The 23,382-nt window shown below is 43.0% G+C and overlaps 1 protein-coding gene across 3 annotated transcripts in view; it reads left to right on the forward strand.

Moving 5' to 3' along the window:
* ckba (creatine kinase, brain a) overlaps positions 1-23,382 on the forward strand; it is a 67,654-nt gene that overhangs the window by 40,077 nt on the left and 4,195 nt on the right. For 2 of the 3 annotated variants that reach the window (XM_060925832.1, XM_060925834.1), the window contains exons 2-3: positions 6,780-6,996; positions 14,441-14,595. In XM_060925832.1, coding sequence (XP_060781815.1) covers positions 6,801-6,996; positions 14,441-14,595 — 351 coding nt within the window. In that variant the 5' untranslated portion in view covers positions 6,780-6,800. The remainder of the gene's footprint in view (positions 1-6,779; positions 6,997-14,440; positions 14,596-23,382) is intronic. The other variant, XM_060925833.1, reaches the window with a different exon arrangement.

Consider the following 23,382-nt stretch of genomic DNA (forward strand, 5'->3'; position numbering starts at 1 on the left):
CTTTAAGGTTTTATGACGGTTGGCAAACCAACTTAAAGGCGCATTACCGCCACCGACTGGGCTGGAGCGTGAAACGGCAAAGGGGGGGCTATTTCTGTATCTTTCATTCATTCATCCATCCATTATCTGTAGCTGCTTATCCTTTTGTTTTTTGTTTTCCACTACAATCTTCTTCTTCTTCTGGCTGCTCCCGATTAGGGGTCGCCACAGCAGATCTTTTGTCTTCATTGCTCCCTGTCTTCTGCATCCTTCTCTACCACACCTGCCACTTTCATGTCCTCTCTCACCACATCCATGTATCTCCTCTTTGGCCTTCCTCGTTTTCGTGTGCCTGGCAGCTCCATCCTCAGCATTCTCTTTCCAACATGCTCTGCATCTCTTCTCAGGATGTGCTCATACCATCTCAGTCTCATCTCTCTTAGCTTAATTCCCAAGCTCTCCACATGTGCTGTCCCCATGATGTGCTCGTTCCTCATCCTGTTCAACCTCGTCACTCCCATCGCAAACCTTAACATCCTCAACTCCGCCACCTCCAACTTTGCCTCCTGTCTCTTCGTTAAGGGTACGGTCTCCAATCCGTACATCACAGCTGGTCTCACTACTGTCTTATACATCTTACCTTTCACTTTTGCTGGGACTTTCCTGTCACAAATGACTCCCGAAATCCTTCTCCAACTGCTCCACCCTGCCTGCACTCTCTTTCTCACCTCACTATCGCAGCCCCCATTTTCCTGCACAGTTGACCCCAGGTACTTGAATTCACCAACTTTCTTTACATCTACTCCTTACATCTTCACTACACTCTCATCCCCATTCTCATTGATGCACATGTATTCTGTTTTGCTACTGCTCACCTTCATTCCTCTTCATTTTTTTTCACTACAATACATTTATCAATTCTAACAAAAACTAAAATCCCACCTCCTCTAATGAGTGGATTAAAGGTATGTAAGACAAAGAAAATAAATAAAAGAAAACAAATATAACAAGGGATTAGTACAACTGATATGACAATATAAGTGAGCATAAGTTCTTAGCCGGGCGGCACGGTGGTGTAGTGGTTAGCACTGTCGCCTCACAGCAAGAAGGTTCTAGGTTCAAGCCCAGCAGCCGTCGAGGACCTTTCTGTGCGGAGTTTGCATGTTCTCCCCGTGTCCGCGTGGGTTTCCTCCGGGTGCTCCGGTTTCCCCCACAGTCCAAAGACATGCAGGTTAGGTTAACTGGTGACTCTAAATTGAGCGTAGGTGTGAATGTGAGTGTGAATGGTTGTTTGTGTCTATGTGTCAGCCCTGTGATGACCTGGCAACTTGTCCAGGGTGTACCCCGCCTCTCGCCCATAGTTAGCTGGGATAGGCTCCAGCTTGCCCGCGACCCTGTAGGACAGGATAAGCGGCTACAGATAATAAGATGAGATTAAATTACAGGCCTTGTACTATCTACATTAACAGAATGAAACGGAAATTATTTAAATATAGGTACAATACTGTGATAGAGCCCTGGAGCTTCTTAAATGCCCTTTGTAAATGTTCTAGGCCTCACATTCTCCTAGTTCAGTGAATAAACTATTAGCCAATAGGAGTCGCTCCTGCACACTATAAAATAAACGCTCCATCCTGGAGAGCAGAAGTTGAGCATGTGGTCGATGACTGGGATACAATGGGGACTTTATCTCAAACCTGTCTTCATCTAGAAGTAGTATTCCACAGGTAAGCTCAGTGGCGTTCCTAGCTAGGGAAAAGACCAGGGGCTAAGTCAAGTTTTCCAGGGGCTTTTTTTTTTAAGGGGAGATTGGCATACTGTAGATGGGTTGGGGAGGTTAGATCTAACTGTACAAAAAATATCACACACATTCAAAGGTTATGTCATCTTTATTACCATTTTTTTATGGCATAGACGGGTTGGGGAGGTTAGATCTAACTATAAGAAATATCACACACATTCAAAGGTTATGTCATCTTTATTATCATTTTTTTAATGGCATAGACGGGTTGGGGAGGTTAGATCTAACTATAAGAAATATCACACACATTCAAAGGTTATGTCATCTTTATTACTAATTTTTTCAAAGGGGAGATTGGCATAGATGGGTTGGGGAGGTTAGATCTAACTGTCCAAGAAATATTATCACACACTTTCAAAGGTAACGTCAGAGGACGGGAAGCAGTAGCCTAGCCTAATAATAAGCAATACTGGACAATGTGCAATATAATGTGCAATACCTCTCCTGCTGGCCCCCTTCCCCCTACCTTATTCTTTTTTTATTTGCATATGTAAATCTCATCTCATCTCATCTCATTATCTCTAGCCGCTTCATCCTGTTCTACAGGGTCGCAGGCAAGCTGGAGCCTATCCCAGCTGACTACGGGCGAAAGGCGGGGTACACCCTGGACAAGTCGCCAAGTCATCACAGGGCTGACACATAGACACAGACAACCATTCACACTGACATTCACACCTACGGTCAATTTAGAGTCACCAGTTAACCTAACCTGCATGTCTTTGGACTGTGGGGGAAACCGGAGCACCCGGAGGAAACCCACGCGGACACGGAGAGAACATGCAAACTCCTCACAGAAAGGCCCTTGCCGGCCACGGGGCTCGAACCCGGACCTTCTTGCTGTGAGGCGACAGCGCTAACCACTACACCACCGTGCCGCCTGTATATGTAAATACTTAATTTAATTTATCTATAAGTTTTTTTTCTTTATTTTCTATTCTCCATTATCCTGTAATGATGCTGCTGGAATCTTACCTTCCCTGAGGGAACCCTCCCAAAGGGATCAATAAAGTTTAATCTAATCTATATTACTGATTTTTTTTTCATTGATCTTTTTAAATTTATGTAGTTCACTTCAGTTTCTGTCTCCTCATGGCTGTTATTGACTGGTGGTGATGTACAAACGTGATTACCTTAGTCTGCATTTACACACACAGCTATTTACAACCCTGTTTACACCATGATAGTACAGTTTATCTTCTTTAATATTAGCAAGGCTCACCTCTGAATCTTTTCCCCCTTTTCTCTCCCTATATGGATGTTTTCATTCTTTCATGTGGCATTGCTATCGCCCTCTTTCTCCCCTCTCCTTCCCTTTTAGCACAGTGGTTAGCACTGTCACCTCACAGCAAGAAGGTTTGAGCTCAGCCTTTGGGGGTCTTTCTGTGTGGAGTTTGCATGTTCTCCCCATGTCTGTGTTGGTTTCCTCCAGCTGCTCCAGTTTTCCCCACAGTTCAAAGACATGTGGTTAGGATAACATGGGACAGCCATGGCCTGAAGTGCCCTTGAGCAAGGCCCCTAACCCCCAACTGTTTCCCAGGCGCTGTAGTATAGTTGCTCACTGCTCTGGGTGTGTGTGTTCACTGCTTCAGATAGGTTAAATGCAGAGAGGAATTTCACTGTGCTTAAGTGTATGATAGTTATTCTTCTGCTGTCATCCTGTGGTCTTTGCCTGTGCTGTTATGTCACCCTTCTTTCTACCTTTATTGTTGTCTTAAGTTGCCAGATTCTTCTCTTATATTTAATGTTTCCATATCTTCCCTTTTCTCTCCTTGTCTCGTTTTGTTGCTATCCTCTTGTTTGCCATTTACTTCTCTGTATTGTATATATTATATTTGATATTCACTATTGAGAGTGGAATTGTGAGGGTTTTAGGTCAGATGGTCAATGGTCAGAATCAACAATGCTGAGGCAGTCATTTTCTATTCAAAGAAGGGCCAAATGGGTGAGCCTTTCCTGGCCCACTGTTTGCCTTAGTCATGTACCGGTATGTAGACAACACAGTGCACGGAATGATCTATTACAATTGCAACTACTCACAGGTATGGTTAAAGCAGCTTGAAAGCCTGCACTTAGGCTTAGGGAACATGTCTAGGTCAAGCAGTTTGTACACATTGATCATGTCTGGAATTTTGCGGGAATTCAGCTGGCAGGCCTGCCTTGTCTTAGAGATCTGAACAAGTTCATTTCTCTCTAATCCTAATTGTTTCTGTATGTCAACAAATGTCTGGATGATTAACAAGAGAAACACTGAAGAAGCACTATAAGCTCTCCAAAGTGTAAAAAAACAAAAAAAACCACACCCCTGTTGCTTGTGGTAAAGCCCTGCATGTTTGGCACGATGATAAATTCTGTTCATGGGCAGAGCAGTGAACATGTAGTTGCTTGGGGTGGTTTCTCAGGGAACTGAGCTTGAACACTTCTCCACTCATCACAGCAGCTCCATCATAATGTTGAGCCACACATACCAGGTCATTAATCCCTTACCGTAAGATTATGTATTTCTTTCCAAAAGAAACAAAAACGAAAACAACCAAGGCTAGCTTGCACGTCTACGAGGCCATTTGGAGATCGGGGGTGGGTTTCCTGATAAGGTTGTACTTTAGGCTAAACAACAAGCTTAAAGACACTCTTAAGCAACGAACATTGTCTCTGTACATGGTTTTCCTAGACTCAATTGTAAGAAGGTCTCTGAAGAGCAACTTTGCTAAGAGCTTCTTTGCAGGATGCGTCCTCACTAAAGGCATTAGTAGCTGCTAAAGCCAGTTGATGAGGTCACATGGTATTCATTTTTAATCAAAAGCCAATGATGTATAAAATGTTAATATATTGTATCATTAAGCATTACATATATAATGTGGTAATTAATAATTGAAACTATTTTACATTTTTGGACAATAAAAGGAGTGAAATTCCCTCTTCCTATAAAAAGCCTGGAAATTACTATGCAAGACAAATGAAAATATGACCGCATGGTTTGTGCAGACCACACTGTGAGAGGAGTTACAGGCTGTGGAAAGCTAGTCTGGCTAACGCGACTTCAAAGCTCTGCGAGCATTGGTCTGGCAAAGATATTAAGCCCAACCGTTTCCCAGAGCCCGTGGTTGACCCGCCTCCCTGAAATGCCTCAGTTTGCTACTGGTTGAAGCCAGAAAAGGCTGTGACGAAGCTTAAACCAATCACATCACTCTTTCCTCTGACGTATGTGATGCGACGGAAACTGCTTGAGTAACAGGAAGAAGATAAATACCTCCAGGGCTGCTCTTTGCTCCGTTTTCAATGAGAACTTCCCGTTGAATGCTTTCAATACAGCATCTACCGCTGTGTCAAAGGCTTGCCACTGCTCCATGTTCGTAATATTTCTAGTGAATGAAGCGCTTCCGGCATAGATTCTGTAAACAATCTATGGCTTCCGGTCGCAGTTCTACTACGTCACTGCCTTGAACACGCCTCTACCCAGGGCCGTTGGAGATGCTCAAAGTTGATTGGCTCCCGATTTTTCGGGAGCTTGGAAGAGCTGGAGATAGCTTGCCTTGCCAGACTAAGTTCGCACCAGGCCCCCGTGTTGCGTCACACTTAGGATGGGCGGGCCCAGGCTAGTGGAAAGCAGGAAAACATCAACAGTCAGAGTATTTATTTAGAGACAAAACATTCAAGCCATGAAGCCAAACTTCTTGTGTTTGTCATGTGCACTGTTCAGGAGCAAGCACTTTGCACATCATACAAACTCACTCATGTTTCAAAACGCAAAAAGAGCCACACAGTTCCCAAGGATGTTGTTTTACTGCCCTCCACATGACCAAAGGTCCTCAGCACAAATCTGTCTCAAATCATTTGGAGAAAGAAAAAAAAAACCCACCTCGATCACCATACAGAATGGTCAATTTATAATTTAATATTTGGGGCAGTGTTTTTGTTAGGCTAGTAAATTGCACTTATTCAAGATTATGTGTATGCATTATAGTGGTCCATTTTCATATTAATGTCATGTGAATAATTTCACTTGATTAAGCATGTGCATTGCATTTAATAAACTGATCTTTTCCACTGTAAATGCTTGAGGTACAACCTTAACTCAATATGTAAGTTGATTTATTTCCTGTTATCTGAGATAGTAAATGATTATTAGCCGAACTTATCAGGCCTATGCAATGGATAATTAGTAGTAGTAGTAGTATTTAATAACATTGTCATGCAAAATTTAATATGCATTTCTTCATTTACTTCCATATGATAAACAACTTTAGTGTCGTGTTGGGTCGCGACTTGATGTCCAACATAAAATGTGGGTCCTGACGCAAAGCCAGTTGAGAACCATTGTGTTACAGAATACATGCTAATTTGACCTTACTTGGTCAGGAGCATTTGATATGTAATAGTCACTACACCACCTGGGCATTCCGTACTTTCATGGGATTTCTTTTTTTTTAATTTAATCAAACTAAAAATTTCACTTTAACAAATGAACTTCTCATCCCATTCTCATTATCTCTAGCCGCTTTATCCTTCTACAGGGTCGCAGGCAAGCTGGAGCCTATCCCAGCTGACTATGGGCGAAAGGCGGGGTACACCCTGGACAAGTCGCCAGGTCATCACAGGGCTGACACATAGACACAGACAACCATTCACACCTACGGTCAATTTAGAGTCACCAGTTAACCTAACCTGCATGTCTTTGGACTGTGGGGGAAACCGGAGCACCCGGAGGAAACCCACGCGGACACGGGGAGAACATGCAAACTCCACACAGAAAGGCCCTCGCCGGCCCCGGGGCTCGAACCCAGGACCTTCTTGCTGTGAGGCGACAGCGCTAACCACTACACCACCGTGCTGCCCACAAATGAACTTTTCGAAAATATATTTTTCGAAAATGTGTTTAATTTTTATAGCAGGAAACCCTCAACATTATTTATTCAACAAAATTCAGTCCTTGTTGAGATGATTGTATGATTCGGTTTGTGCGGAAACTCATGGGATTTTGTATGCGTGCTCTGCTCCTCAGTGCAGTCAGGGAGCCTTTGCCATGCCTTTTGGAAACAACCACAACCAGCTGAAGATGAAGTACTCGACTGAAGCAGAGTATCCTGACCTGACCAAGCACAAAAACCGCATGTCCAAAGTGCTCACCCCTGCTATGTACGAGTGCCTGCACAGCAAACAGACACCGAGTGGCTTCACTCTGGATGATGTGATTCAGACTGGAGTTGTTGATAACCCAGGTAAAGCTGCTTAAATGGCTTTTGCCTGAACACAAAGCTGAAACCATCTACTCCAAAGCATCACAGTTGCTTGAGGAGCACATAGTTCCTCATTATGTCATTAGCCCTAATGTCAACAAACCAGGTTCAGCCCAATAGATCAAGCTGTTCACGGACTGGATTAGGTGTATTTGGAGTGGGGGAAAGTTACTCAAGTTGTAAACCACTGTCTTGCATGTATAAAATCTAAACAGATTTAACTCCAGTATTAAAGTTAATTGTCCTGGTGGCATCTGGGGCAAGCACTTAATTTTTATCCAGACCTGTTTCAGATTGTGAATACAAATTGAGGGTGTTCTATAACAGAGTTGAATGAACAATTTTTAAATCCATGAAAGGCATGCTGTACAGTGACCTTGCTGAATTAAAAAGGACAAGATTAAAGGCCTTATTGACAGTCTTGGCTCACCAACAGCAGTAAAGTATTACAGGTGAAACCTGATTGAGTTATGAAAACATTTTTACAAATCCCAGATAATTTGCCTCTGTAGATTGTGGGGTTTTTTTTTGTGTGTGTGTGTTATAGGTATATGTCACCCAGAATAACCAGCAGGCTCAACTAAACTGGGTGGCAGATACAAATAAGAAATAAGAGTGATTACTGAAATTAAATTTTGGTGGAAGGCAGGTTGGAAAAAGTAAAAAACTAATGAACATAGGCACTAAGATATAAAACTAATGTTACAAACGAGAACAAAACCGGAAATGAACAATGAAGAAGCCGCAGGACAGAAAAGCAACAAAAAAAAAAGCCTCACTAAGATGAAATAATGCTATTTTTGATTTAAAGGAAAATTGTGAGCAAGGTTTCCAGTTTATCAATTTAATTCCAAATTTGTGGTCCTAACAATCGAATGCTAAATTTGGCACAATTTGTCCTAACTTTAGGAAGATAGAAAGATGACTTGGTTGCTAATTTGGCACCAGAAGAGTGAACAGATGAAGTCTTATTTAAAAAACAAAACAAAAACCACATTAAAAACTGCTGGCAGACAGTTATGATAAAACTGGTACATGAAATGGGCATCCTGGATATATTAAAATTGCATAATGTTATATGTCTAGTTAGACAACTACCCAATTCCAAAGACTGAAGACTTGCTGGCAGTGCTGGGAAGTGGGCAGAGGTTCACAAAATTGGACATGTCTCAGGCTTACCAGCAGCTCCTATTGGATGAAAATTCCAAAACATTCACAACAATAAATACACATCATGGACTGTACCAGTACACCAGGCTCCCCTATGGGGTGTCATCAGCCCCAGGCATTTTTCAGCGCACCATGGATAACTTACTACAAAGACTTCCTCAGGTAGTAGTGAGAGTAGATGACATCCTGGTGACTGGGGACAATGATGCTAGCCACCTGCAGAACTTAGGGACAGTACTGGCTAGACTGACTGCAGCGGGACTTTGTCTCAGAAGAGAGAAATGTATTTTCATGGCACCAGAAGTAGTGTATCTGGGTTACAGAATTAATCACAAAGGGATTCAGCCAGTGGCTGACAAAGTTGAAGCTATTGCAAATGCCCCTAGACCGGAAAACCCAACACAGCTGAAGTCCTTCTTGGGTATGTTTAATTATCATCATTGGTTCTTGCCTAATGTGTCCACCATACTAGAGCCTCTACATGAACTCTTAAGAAAAGGAACACCATGGAAATGGGAAAAATGACAAAGTCAGGCATTCAAGGCAGCGAAAAAGTGCCTCCAGTCAGAGCAACTGACTGCTGCATGGACAAATCCAGAACTGCAGCCCTATGTGAGACAACAACATGAACTGAGCATGGAGGATGGGTGTATATTGTGGGGGAGTAGGGTGATAATACCACCTCAAGGGAGACATGCCATGATTGAAGAGCTGCACGAGGCCCATCCAGGGGTCTCAAGAATGAAAGCGTTAGCTCACAGCTACGTGTGGTGGCCGAACATGGACGCAGACATAGAGGCAGCAGTGCATAGATGTCATGCTTGTCAGTCCAACCAAGCCACCCCAGTAGTAGCACCGCTACATCCGTGGGAGTGACCCACCTAACCACGGATGAGAGTGCATCTGGATTTCTGTGGGCCAGTGTTGGGAAAGATGTTTCTGATTGTCATTGATGCCTACTCTAAGTGGATTGAGGCCCACTCAATGCAGGCTATAACATCTGCCGTGACCATAGAGAAGTTACGGACCATATTCGCCACCGATGGAATCCCAGCAGTTCTAGTCAGTGATAATGGGCCAAGCCTAGTCAGTGGGGAGTTCAAAAACTTCCTAAAAAAAAGAATGGCATAAAACATGTAACAACAGTACCCTATCACCCATCCTCAAATGGCTGTGCAGAGCGTGCAGTGCGGGTGTTCAAGGAAGGAATCAAAAAGATGGAGGAGGGGAGTGTGGAAATAAAGTTATCCAGGTTCCTGTTTAAGTATCGATCAACCCCTCAGACCACAACTGGAGCCACACCTGCTGAGCTCCTCATGAACCGGAGAATCAGGACTCAGCTTGATTTAGTGCGTCCTTCACTAGGGGACAAAGTGGGACTAAAACAAGCCTCACAGAAAGAATATCATGATAAGCATGCCCGGGACTGGGTATTTACAAAGTCTGACCCAGTTTATGTGAGTGGGTACTCGGGCCAAAAGTGGATTCCTGTAACGCTTATTGAGAGGACGGGACCAGTGTCATGGAGGGTGAAAACACAGGATGGAAAGATGGCAAGACGACATCATGACCAGATCCGTCCATGTTACAATCAGAAATGCACAGAAGCCAGCTTCCAAGCAGAGAGTTTACCAGTGGACCTGGCAACCCCTGAACTGGCAGATCCAGAGCCAGGGCATCCAACACCTGAGACGGTTGAGCAAGCCCCCCATGAACTGTCTCTTGATGAAGGAATACGTTTTCCAGTTAGAGTTAGGAAGGCACCTACATATCTCAAGGAGCATGTTCTTCCAGGGGCAAAATAATCCCTGTGGGTGCCTCGAAGAGGGCAGTCTACCCCTACCTTAGTCTTTGTTCATTGTTTAAAAAAAAAAAAAGACTTTGGGACTTGTGAACTATGGGGGGAGGGAATGTTGTAACATGAATGTTGTTTTCATTCAGGCAGTTAGAACCACTAAGGGGTCCTGTGGGTCACATATACAGTATATTGGAGAGCGCAGGATGCTGGGAGTGAGATGAGTGACCGTATGACAGACGTTACATGCAATAAATGCTCCGAGTTAGATTCAGTCCACTGCAAGCTTTCTTTACTTGACACTTTACTACAAAATGTTTTCTGGCATAGAGTAAAATTTTTCTTCAATTTGAGTAAATTTTACTCAGGCAAATTTCCTGTGTACTTTCCTTGGGGTTGGGTTGTTGAAACAAAACCAAATTTGTTTTATTTAAATTTAAAGAATTTATTGGCACAAAGCCAAGAATGAACTTTAGCTAGTTCTAGCTTGACCTTTGCTTCAAGATTTACAAGATTAGTATCTGACATAAATAAATTTGCATTCACAGCAAATTAATGGAAATTGAATTTGTTGGAGAATTTATGAAAGCCATTGATATATAGGAGAAACAATAATGGCCCCAGAATGGAGCCTTGTGGTACCCCCATCGTCACTTCCTTGTGCTCAGAGCACATGTTGCTGATACTAACATACTGTTTCCTACCTGTAAGACAGGAAGAGAACCACTGCTTGGCAATACTGTGTATACCTTAACATTCAAGTTTGGCCAACAAAATATTGTGATTAATGGTATCAAATACCTTTTGATAAGTCAAAAAAAAAAAAAGACACCACAGGAATAGGACTCGTTTTCAAAAGATTGCTGAATACAGTCAGTAAGTAATGAAAGAGCGGGGACAGTGGAGTGCCCAGACTGAAAACCAAACTGACCTTCAAATAAGGCAAGATAATTGATAAGCCTATTATACATCAACTTCTCTTGAATTTTACCAAAGATGGATAAGAGTGAAATGGGCCCATCATTGGTGACAAATAAGGTCGAGTCAGTCTTATGAACAGGTATTACGTTGTTTTAAAATGATCAGGAACACCAGTTAAGAATGAAAAATTTTATAGAATTAGAAGAGAATAGGACAAAGTATTCCCGAGAACATTTAATAGGGTAATTGGAATGCTATAAGGTCCACAAGCTTTGCCAGATTAAGTTGACTGATGTCCTCAATTTCCTGGGGAGAAGCAGGAAATAAGCAAAAGCTAGATAAGCTCGGCTTATCCAAATAAGCGTCAGAAGATTGGGCTGCTTTAGGAATTTTCATATCTAAAGTTTTCCCAATGTTGGTGAAATAGTTATTGAATTCATTGGCAATTTTATATTTAATCAGTACAATTTTATATAATTATTATACAAGATTTCATTAGGATAATACACTTTGTTTGAAATAAATTAATCATTTAATACCCTTCCATAGATTTTTGCTATTATTTAAACTGGTTAAAATAATTTGTGAAATAAGACTTTTTGCTGATTAGCAAGAGGTGTTCTAATTTATTTCTGCAAGCTGTACGTTTAGGGTGATATTTGGCACCTGGATTTAATCTACTTTCTGTATAGTTTATTTTTTGCACCTATTGAAACCTTAAGTGCAGAAGTAATCCAAGGTTTGCTACTGAATTTGGCATCTTTCCTGGAAATAGGTTTCAATGGGGCATGCTTCTCAATTACTTGAGAAACTCTCTGATAAAATAAACAGAATATTTGGTTTTGTCAGGATGCAGGCACTTACTGGTGTAATTGTAGGAAGAAGCGGCGAGCAAACAGTACAAAGCCAAATTGTGAAGCAGAAATCATAGTCAGAAGGCAGGCGAGGGTCAATCAATCGGCAAACAGGGTGACGTAGGCAAAACAGGAAGCGTAGACGAAACGAGGATAGCAAGAGTCAATAACAGTACGAGAGGCAGGGAAAACAAGACTCAATATGAGCCTTACCCATGAAGGTTAGAAACTTGGCAATTGTGTGTTCATCAGAAAGACGACGCATGGTGCTAAAGTACAGAGAGTGCTGTAGCAGAAATCCCTTACAAGCAGTTGTGTCTCCAGCGTACTTTTCAGGAGCCAGGAGTTGCAATGTGGCACTGGAAGATGCCTCAGGGTGTGGAAGAAGAAGAAACCTTTATTTGTCACATGCACACTTCAAGCACAGTGAAATTCATCCTCTGCATTTAACCCATCTGAAGCGGTGAACACATGCACACACACCCAGAGCAGTGGGCAGCCACACTAGAGTGCCCGGGGAGCAGTCAGGGGTCAGGTACCTTGCTCAAGGGCACCTCAGCCCAAGCCCGCCCCATGTCAACCTAACTGCATGTCTTTGGACTGTGGGGGAAACCGGAGCACCCGGAGGAAACCCATGCAGACATGGGGAGAAAATGCAAACTCCACGCAGAAAGGCCCTTGCTGGCCACTGGGTTCGAACCCGGAACCTTCTTGCTGTGAGGTGACCGTGCTAACCACTACACCACCGTGCCACCCATAAGAGGAAGGAGGTCCTGCGACATCACAGTTGCAAGTTGCGTCACCCGTGTGTTAAGGTCAGCAAGCATCTGTTGATGTTCTCCTAACAACCTTCCCTGAGCGTTCAGTGCGGTTTGTTTGGCTTCTTCCGCTACATCCATTGTAGGTGAAGTATCCTGTCAGGATACAGGCACTTACTGGTGTAACTGCAGGAAGAAGTGGCGAGCAAACAGTACAAAGCCAAATTGTGAAGCAGAAATTGTAGTCAGAAGGCAGGCGAGGGTCAGTCGATCGGCAAACAAGGTGATGTAGGCAAAACAGGAAGCATAAATGAAACGAGGATAGCGAGAGTCAATAACAGTACGACAGGCAGGGAAAACAAGGCTTGGTATGGACTGTAAACTCAATGATACTTTGCACTGAAGTGATGTCAGAGATGGGCTTAAGTAGCATTGTGGTAATGAGCAACATCTCATCTCATTATCTCTAGCTGCTTTATCCTGTTCTACAGGGTCGCAGGCAAGCTGGAGCCTATCCCAGCTGACTACGGGCGAAAGGCGGGGTACACCCTGGACAAGTCGCCAGGTCATCACAGGGCTGACACATAGACACAGACAACCATTCACACTCACATTCACACCTACGCTCAATTTAGAGTCACCAGTTAACCTAACCTGCATGTCTTTGGACTGTGGGGGAAACCGGAGCACCTGGAGGAAACCCACGCGGACACGGGGAGAACATGCAAACTCCACACAGAAAGGCCCTCGCTCGCCACGGGGCTCGAACCCGGACCTTCTTGCTGTGAGGCGACAGCGCTAATCATTACACCACTGTGCCACCCGTAATGAGCAACATCTGACTTCAATGTGCTGGTGACCAGGAGCACTGCAAATCCTGGCTGTTGTAGTTCTGAGCGGCCATGTTTGTAGTTTGATGTGCACTGTTGACTTCAGCGCCTCTACTGACAGGTTTACATTATTGTGACCATAAAATACTTTAGTCCAGTCAGTAGATGAGAGTTCATTTAATAATGCGTCATTTGTACAGTTCAAAAGATCCCTCTTGAGTACCTTTTCCTTTTTTTTTAAAATATAATCGAGACTGACTAAATTTATTAATAAGAAATTAATGGTAGGTGATCTGAAATATCAAACAGGATGTTACCACTCGGTATAATGCTGAAAAAAGTTTAATAAAATATTATCAATAAGAGTTGCTAAGTGGCTCATTATTCTGGTAGGCTGGAAGATGTGGGGCTGGGGGGAAAATAGGAAGATAAATTGACAAACTCCTCAGTAAAGCTGACAATTAGTTGTGACCATTAGATTTAAAAAAAAAAAAAAGTTCTAGATTTGAATTAGGGGTCTATAAATTACAGCACATAATATATTCTTATCCTTTAGATTTTCAACTTCAACCCACATAGATTCATACTCCTCGTTACTTTGGCTAAAATCATTTCCAATAATATATTGGATATCCATTTCCAATAATATATTTTATATCCTATATTCTTGTCTTGTATTTGTGTGGCAATCAAAAAATGACTCTTACCATCAAGAAACTCTGAGGATGAACACCCAGACCTCAGCCAGCATAGCAACTATATGGCCAAAGGTCTGACAGTGGAAATGTGCACGAGGCTCCATGAGCATTCCACTGCCAACACTTTCACCATAAATAGTCATTCAGACTGGGGTAGATAATCCTGGTTAAAGAACTCCGGCTAGAATAAATTATGCTGCAATGAAAAGAAGTGTCCAAGACTTAACATCTTCAGTGAAGAGTCTTGCAGTGAATGCTTAAAAAATTAGACTAGCAAGAAAGAGATTATTTTCCAATCACAGATTACGTTGATTGCATATTCATGTAATCATGCCTTGTGTACTCTAGTGAAATCTCATCTATTTGCACGTCGAACTGATTTTCCATGTGTCCATTCCAGACCACCCCTTCCTTATGTCTGAGGGCTGTGTGGCAGGAGATGAGGAGACCTATGAGGTGTTTAAAGAGCTGCTGGACCCCATCATCCAGGACAGACAGAATGGATACAAACCCACTGATAAACACAAAACTGACCTGAACCCAGACAACCTCAAGGTAAGTCATTTCTTGTCAGCTTGAAGTATGGCTTTATTCACATGGATAGATTTTTTATTTTTAGGGTGGGGATGATCTGGATCCCAACTATGTGCTGAGTCGTCGTGTGTGAACAGGCAGGAGCATCCGTGGCTTTTGCCGGTCACCACACTGCAGTCATGGAGAGAGGAGAGCTGGTAAACACACTGTGGAAGGTGCAGTTCTGCAGCAGAGCGTGCCTCCATCTACTGGCCATCTTTTATCGTTTTTAAAAATGTTTTAACTTGAGTTTTCATAAGTCACTAGCTTTGCCTTAAACAATTCAGTACATATTACTCACACCTGTTGCACACTTGCTTATTTATTTAGGGAGAAATAGGCTGACTGGGCTGATAGCAAATTAGTAAGAATTAAATGTGAAATAGTGAAACTAATCCAAATTGCTTTTATTGTTGCACTTTAAGTCCTTTTCACAGTGAAATTCTCATGAAAAGTGAATAAACAAACTGCTAGATTGTAATTTTTAATAGTAGGGCGGCACGGTGGTGTAGTGGTTAGCATAGTTGCATCACAGCAAGAAGGTTCTGGGTTCGAGCCCAGTGGCCGGCGAGGGCCTTTCTGTGTGGAGTTTGCATGTTCTCCCCGTGTCTGCGTGGGTTTCCTCCAGGTGCTCCGGTTTCTCCCACAGTCCAAAGACATGCGGTTAGGTTAATATTGGGACAGCCTTGGGCTGAGGTGCCCTTGAGCGAGGCACCTAACTCCCAACTGCTCCCTGGGCACTGTTAGCATGGCTGCCTACTGCTCTGGGTATGTGTGTGTTCACTGCTTCAGATGGGTTAAATGCAGAGAGGAATTTCACAAGTGTGTGATGAATAAAGGTGTGCTTTCTTTCTTTCTTTCTTTCCATACGTACCATTCAAGAATAAACCCACAAATTCATCTGATGGGTATGCGTCTTAACAAAAGCAAAATGAAGTTCAGATTAGTAGCTGATTGTTGGCTGTGTCAGTTTTGAACATAATAGGTCTTACTATCATGTTCAAAACTGACACAGCCAACAATCGGCTACTAATCTGAATTTCATTTTGCTTTTGTTTGCTACTCCAGGAGGTCACTGATTTTCTTTTTCATTCTGTGATAGTTGCAAACTCTTGGGTTTGCACAAACCAAAGAATCTGCTTTCTGTGGATTTTATGAATTGAGTCATTCATTCATTCATTCATTCATCTCTAGCCACTTTATCCTTATACAGGGTCGCAGGCAAGCTGGAGCCTATCCCAGCTGACTATGGGTGAAAGGCAGGGTACACCCTGGACAAGTCGCCAGGTCATCACAGGGCTGACACATAGACACAGACAACCATTCACACTCACATTCACACCTACGGTCAATTTAGAGTCACCAGTTAACCTAACCTGCATGTCTTTGGACTGTGGGGGAAACCGGAGCACCCGGAGGAAACCCACGCGGACACGGGGAGAACATGCAAACTCCACACAGAAAGGCCCTCGCCGGCCCCGGGGCTCGAACCCGGACCTTCTTGCTGTGAGGCGACAGCGCTAACCACTACACCACCGTGCCGCCCTGAATTGAGTCAAGTGATGACAAATGATACTGATAACCGAAACCACCTGAAGTGGACCAAAACTTTGGTTTTATTGCATACTTGTCAACCCTCCCGATTTCGGCGGGAGGCTCCTGATTTTAGCCTCCGTCTCCCGATCGTATTTGTTAAAAACTGGATGATCTCCCGGTTTTGGGAAATCCCTACCGCCAAGTTAAAAATACTCCCGATTATGTCCAATCAGAATTGTATGAAAAACACTGCTGGCATCAACTGACTTTTAACCAATCAACGAACAGAACGACAGTCACTTCCATAATGTAGGATTCACCCAGGCTGTCCGACATTTTTTACAAGCATTCATTCATCATAGCCACTAAACCCAATACCAAACGGCAAAAATATGAATGCAAATACCAGGTTGCATGGGAGAATGAATTTCTATGGATAAGCAAATGTTCGACCAGCCAGTTACACATTTTAAAGGAACAGTCCACCGTACTTCCATAATGAAATATGCTCTTATCTGAATTGAGATGAGCTGCTCCGTACCTGTCCGAGCTTTGCGCGACCTCCCAGTCAGTCAGACGCAGTCAGACGCGCTGTCACTTCTGTTAGCAATGTAGCTAGGCTCAGTATGGCCAATGGTATTTTTTGGGGCTGTAGTTAAATGCGACCAAACTCTTCCGCGTTTTTCCTGTTTGCATAGGTTTATATGACCAGTGATATGAAACAAGTTCAGTTACACAAATTGAAACGTAGCGATTTTCTATGCTATGGAAAGTCTGCACTATAATGACAGGCATACTAACACCTTCTGCGCGCTTCGGCAGCACATTGATATCCGAGCTCCGTATCAATGCGCTGCTGAAGCGCGCAGAAGGTGTTAGTACGCCTGTCATAGTGCGCACTTTCCATAGCATAGAAAATCGCTATGTTTCAATTTGTGTAACTGAACTTGTTTCATAATCACTGGTCATATAAACCTATGTAAACAGGAAAAACGCGGAAGAGTTTGGTCGCATCTAACTACAGCCCCAAAAAATACCATTGGCCATGCTGAGCCTAGCTACATTGCTAATAGGAGTGACAGCGCGTCTGACTGCGTCTGACTGACTGGGAGGTCGCGCAAAGCTCGGACAGGTACGGAGCAGCTCGTCTCAATTCAGATAAGAGCATATTTCATTATGGAAGTACGGTGGACTGTTCCTTTAAGGTAAAGATACCTTAAATCAGAATATAATGAACATTTGAGTGTGAAATTAAACTGGTCTTCCCTACCATTTCAGAAACAAACTGTACAACTTCTAAAGAGTTTAGTGAAATTTTGCATGACAGAATTTGTTTGATGAGTGTATTTGAATAGTGTGGTAGTGTATTAGTGCTATTTTGAATTTATGTTTGAAAGTTTACAAGTGAATTATCTGGAAAGTGATTGATTTTGATAGAGTTTTGAGGTTTTAAGTGAAAGATTATTAGTGAGTGTATTTTGGTAGGACTAAAATTTTGCATTTGAGTGAATTTCTTTGTGGTATATATTTTGATAGTATGGTAGTATTTATAGTGCTATTTTAAAATTTTGTTTGAAAACTTTCAGTCAGGGCGGCACGGTGGTGTAGTGGTTAGCGCTGTCGCCTCACAGCAAGAAGGTCTGGGTTTGAGCCCCGTGGCCGGCGAGGGCCTTTCTGTGTGGAGTTTGCATGTTCTCCCCGTGTCCGTGTGGGTTTCCTCCGGGTGCTCCGGTTTCCCCCACAGTCCAAAGACATGCAGGTTAGGTTAACTGGTGACTCTAAATTGACCGTGAGTGTGAATGGTTGTCTGTGTCTATGTGTCAGCCCTGTGATGACCTGTGGCGACTTGTCCAGGGTGTACCCCGCCTTTCGCCCGTAGTCAGCTGGGATAGGCTCCAGCTTGCCTGCGACCCTGTAGAAGGATAAAGCGGCTAGAGATAATGAGATGAGATGAGATCCTATAAACATAGCTGCACACACCTATTTAATTCTGTATACAGTATATATATGTACTGTATGACCATGTGTGATTTCAGCTCAAAAGGCACGTTTTTCAAAGAAAGTGAAAATCCTACATTTTAATGAAATTGTGCAGTTATTAGGTATGTGAAAATCAGGTCATCCAATCACTGATCACTGGTTCACTCCTGCTGATTGGGCTTGGATCACATGCACTACCATAGAGGTTATGTCAGTGACTTTAATTTAATGAACTTGATGCATTATTAAAGTTCATTAATAACTTTTTAATTAAAGTCATTGATGCATTATATGAAGCTGAGCTTTAATAGTGTCAAATTTCATTTTGGTTGTTAATACAATTGTCTATCATTTGTTATTTTCAAGTAGTTTGGAGCCTCATCACAGTTTTTGAGGTTCATACAAATTGGATGTCTGACCGGAGTTTGCCATTGAAACGGCTCAGTTAATCATGATTTATATTACTCCTATCCATTTATGTTTTTGTGGTCATTTGTTTACCACTGATTTACAGTCAAAATTTAAAAAATAATGATGACTGAAGATTTTGACAAGGATCATCTATGGAATGGTGAAAATTTTGTTAAATTCCAAGTAGTATGGAAGTTAAGGCCATTTTTGGTTTACACTGAATGTTCAATTGTTAGTTAGTTATAGTTAACTAGTCATTTAGGGATTAAAGAGTTGGCATTATTTTCATGGACTTTAAATTACTTGGTAACTTTTTTTTTTAAATTGAGCTATGTTAAAAGATTTAGAAATTATAATATTTAGAAGGCACATTTTCTCTGAAAATTCCTTTGTTTTTTTAATGTAGAACAATCAACCAAAATTAACCCGATTTCTCAACATTCAAAGTGGCATAATTTTGTTCACATGTCACAGAAAGAAAATTTGAACAGAATTTTTAAAGGGTATTTCAAGCCTTTTTCAGGTGCCATTCATTATTTTATTTATGGTGGTTAATCATCCTTTCTCGCAGCTGAATTGCGAAGGATGCAGTTCAACATGGCCGAGTTGAAAGCACACAAAGGCGCCACAGGCAGCTGCCATACGAATGGCTGATCAGGGAACACAGCTGAGATACAGTGGTGCTTGAAAGTTTGTGAACCCTTTAGAATTTTCTATATTTCTGCATAAATATGACCTAAAATATCATCAGATTTTCACACAAAGTCCTAAAAGTAGATAAAGAGAATCCAGTTAAACAAATGAGAAAAATATTATACTTGGTCATTTATTTATTGAGGAAAATGATCCAAATGTTACATAAAGTATGTGAACCTCTAGGATTAGCAGTTAATTTGAAGGTGAAATTAGAGTCAGGTGTTTGTCATCCCATTGATTGAAATCAGGTGTGAGTGGGCACCGTTTTATTTAAAGAACAGGGATCTATCAAAGTCTGATCTTCACAACACGCGTTTGTGGAAGTGTATCATGGCACGAACAAAGGAGATTTCTGAAGACCTCAGTAAAAGCGTTGATGCTCATCAGGCTGGAAAAGGTTACAAAACCATCTCTAAAGAGTTTGGACTCCACCAATCCACAGTCAGACAGATTGTGTACAAATGGAGGAAATTCAAGACCATTGTTACCCTCCCCAGGAGTGGTTGACCATCAAAGATCACTCCAAGAGCAAGGCGTGTAATAGACAGTGAGGTCACAAAGGACCCCAGGGTAACTTCTAAGCAACTGAAGACCTCTCTCACATTGTCTAATGTTCATGAGTCCACCATCAGGAGAACACTGAACAACAAAATGGTATGCATGGCAGGGTTGCAAGGAGAAAGCCACTGCTCTCCAAAAAGAACATTGCTGCTCATCTGCAGTTTGCTAAAGATCACGTGGACAAGCCAGAAAGCTATTGCAAAAATGTTTTGTGGACGGATGAGACCAAAATAGAACTTTTTGGTTGAAATGAGAAAAGTGTTATATTTGGAGAAAAACACTGCATTCCAGAAAAAGTAGTGGATCATTTTCCTCAATAAATAAATAACCAAGTATAATATTTTTGTCTCATTTGTTTAACTGGGTTCTCTTTATCTACTTTTAGGACTTGTGTGAAAATCTGATGATGTTTTTAGGCCATGTTGAACTACGTCCTTATCCCATCTGTGAAACATGGTGGTGGTAGTATCATGGTTTGGGCCTGTTTTGCTGCATCTGGGCCAGGACAGCTTACCATCATTGATGGAACAATGAATTCTGAATTATACCAGCGAATTCTAAAGGAAAATGTCAGGACATCTGTCCATGAACTGACTCTCAAGAGTAGGAAGGTGGGTCATGCAGCAAGACAATGACCCTAAGCACACAAGTCGTTCTACCAAAGAATGGTTAAAGAAGAATAAAGTTAATGTTTTGGAATGGCCAAGTCAAAATCCTGACCTTAATCCAATCGAAATGTTGTGGAAGGACCTGAAGCAAGCAGTTCATGTGAGGAAACCCACCAACATCCCAGAGTTGAAGCTGTTCTGTATGGAGGAATGGGCTAAAATTCCTCCAAGCTGGTGTGCAGGACTGATCAACAGTTACCGGAAACGTTTAGTTGCAGTTATTGCTGCACAAGGGGGTCACACCAGATACTGAAAGCAAAGGTTCACATACTTTTGCCACTCACACATATGTAATATTGAATCATTTTCCTCAATAAATAAATGGCCAAGTATAATATTTTTGTCTCATTTGTTTAATTGGGTTCTCTTTATCTACTTTTAGGACTTGTCTGAAAATCTGATGTTGTTTTAGGTCATATTTATGCAGAAACACAGAAGATTCTAAAGGGTTCACAAACTTTCAAGCACCACTGTATTGACACCTATGGGCAATTTAGAGTATCCAGTTAACCCGACCGCATGTCTTTGGACTGTGGGGGAAACCGGAGCACCCGGAGGAAACCCACGCAGACACGGGGAGAACATGCAAACTCCACACAGAAAGGCCCTTGTCGGCAACTGGGATCGAACCCAGGACTTTCTTGCTGCGAGGTGACAGCGCTAACCACTACATCACCGTGCTGCCAATTTATAATGCACAAGTTCGTTTTTTGTCACATACCTACAGTTATGTCTTCAACGCGTATCTGTTTGCCATAAAACTGAGGGTTCATTTTTACTGAATACTGATATGTATGTATAGTCTAGCTCAGATCATCATAATTATTTGCATACACATAGCTAAAAATGTTATCAATGAACTACAAAATAAAAACACTTTACATGTAATCCAACTCAATAAATGTATTTAAGGGCACTTTGTGCTTCTTTACATAGGACTGACAGGACACGGATACCATTAGACACATCATTAATAATGCTATTTGAATATTAACACTGAGTGGTGAATGATATAAAATGTTAACTGTAAAGCATATTCCCATTAATATGCAACTCATGACAAAATACAGAGTGGATTTACTTAGATTATATGCCATCAATAGTATAGAGGCTAAAAAAAAAAAGTACATTTATAAATTAAATGAATATGGTGCAGGCGGCACGGTGGCGTAGTGGCTAGCACTGTCATCTCACAGCAAGAAGGTCTGGGTTCGAGCCCAGCGGCTGACAGGGGCCTTTCTGTGTGGAGTTTGCATGTTCTCCCCGTGTCTGCATGGGTTTCCTCCAGGTGCTCCAGTTTCCCCCACAGTCCAAAGGCATGCAGGTTAGGTTAATTGGTTGCTCTAAATTGACCGTAGGTGTGAATATGCGCTTGAATGGTTGTTTGCGGCAACAGATTCAGGTGAATCCGATACAATTGTTTATCGTTTCGGCCTGGCGTCCACACGGCACCGGCGTTTTGGGTGCCCAAAACGTAATCTTTTTGAGAACGGGTTCCAGAGTGGAAAGATCTGGCAACGTTGCCGTTGCGAAGTCGTCTGGATGAGTAGAACGGATTTGTTTACGATGACGTCACAACCACATGACTGAGTGTTTCACACCGGGTAGAAGTGTAACGAACTCGATGCGAGTTGTCAACAAATCCTATAACTTGGTTCATGAATCTCGTCTCGTCTCGTCTTCTTCCACTTTATCCGGGGCCGGGTCGCGGAGGCAGCAGTCTAAGCAGGGAAGCCCAAACTTCCCTTTCCCCAGACACCTCGGCCAGCTCCTCGGGAAGAACACCGAGGTGTTCCCAGGCCAGCCGAGAGACATAGTCCCTCCAGCGTGTCCTGGGTCTTCCCCGGGGCCTCCTCCCGGGGGGACATGCCTGGAACACCTCCCCAGGGAGGCGTCCAGGAGGCATCCGAAAAAGATGCCCGAGCCACCTCAGCTGATTCCTCTCGATGTGGAGCAGCAGCGGCTCTACTCTGAGCTCCTCCCAAGTGACTGTGCTTCTCACCCTATCTCTAAGGGAGCGCCCAGCCACCCTGCGAAGGAAACTCATTTCGGCCGCTTGTATCCGCGATCTTGTCCTTTCGGTCATTACCCAAAGCTCATGACCATAGGTGAGAGTCGGAACGTAGATCGACCGGTAAATTGAGAGCTTCGCCTTTTGGCTCAGCTCCTTCTTCACCACAACGGACCGGTAAAGCGACCGCATCACTGCGGAGGCTGCACCGATCCGCCTGTCGATCTCACGCTCCATCCTTCCCTCACTCGTGAACAAGATCCCGAGATACTTAAACTCCTCCACTTGAGGCAGAACTTCTCCACCAACCTGGAGAGGGCGAGCCACCCTTTTCCGGTCGAGAACCATGGCCTCGGACTTGGAGGTGCTGATTCTCATCCCAGCCGCTTCACACTCGGCTGCAAACCGCCCCAGTGCATGCTGAAGGTCCTGGTTTGAAGAAGCCAACAGGACATCATCATCCGCAAAAAGCAGAGATGAAATCCTGTGGTTCCCAAACAGGATTCCTTCCGGCCCCTGGCTGCGCCTAGAAATTCTGTCCATAAAAATTATGAACAGAACCGGTGACAAAGGGCAGCCCTGCCGGAGTCCAACATGCACTGGGAACAGGTCTGACTTACTGCCGGCAATGCGAACCAGACTCCTGCTCCGTTCGTACAGGGACCGGACAGCCCTTAGCAAAGAGCCCCGAACCCCATACTCCCGAAGCACCCCCCACAGAATACTACGGGGGACACGGTCGAATGCCTTCTCCAGATCCACAAAGCACATGTGGACTGGTTGGGCAAACTCCCATGAACCCTCGAGCACCCTATGAAGGGTATAGAGCTGGTCCAGTGTTCCGCGACCAGGACGAAAACCGCATTGTTCCTCCTGGATCCGAGGTTCGACTATTGGTCGAATTCT

The sequence above is a fragment of the Neoarius graeffei genome, chromosome 7 (genome assembly GCF_027579695.1).
Source record: "Neoarius graeffei isolate fNeoGra1 chromosome 7, fNeoGra1.pri, whole genome shotgun sequence".
In the NCBI taxonomy this organism is placed as follows: Eukaryota; Metazoa; Chordata; class Actinopteri; order Siluriformes; family Ariidae; genus Neoarius; species Neoarius graeffei.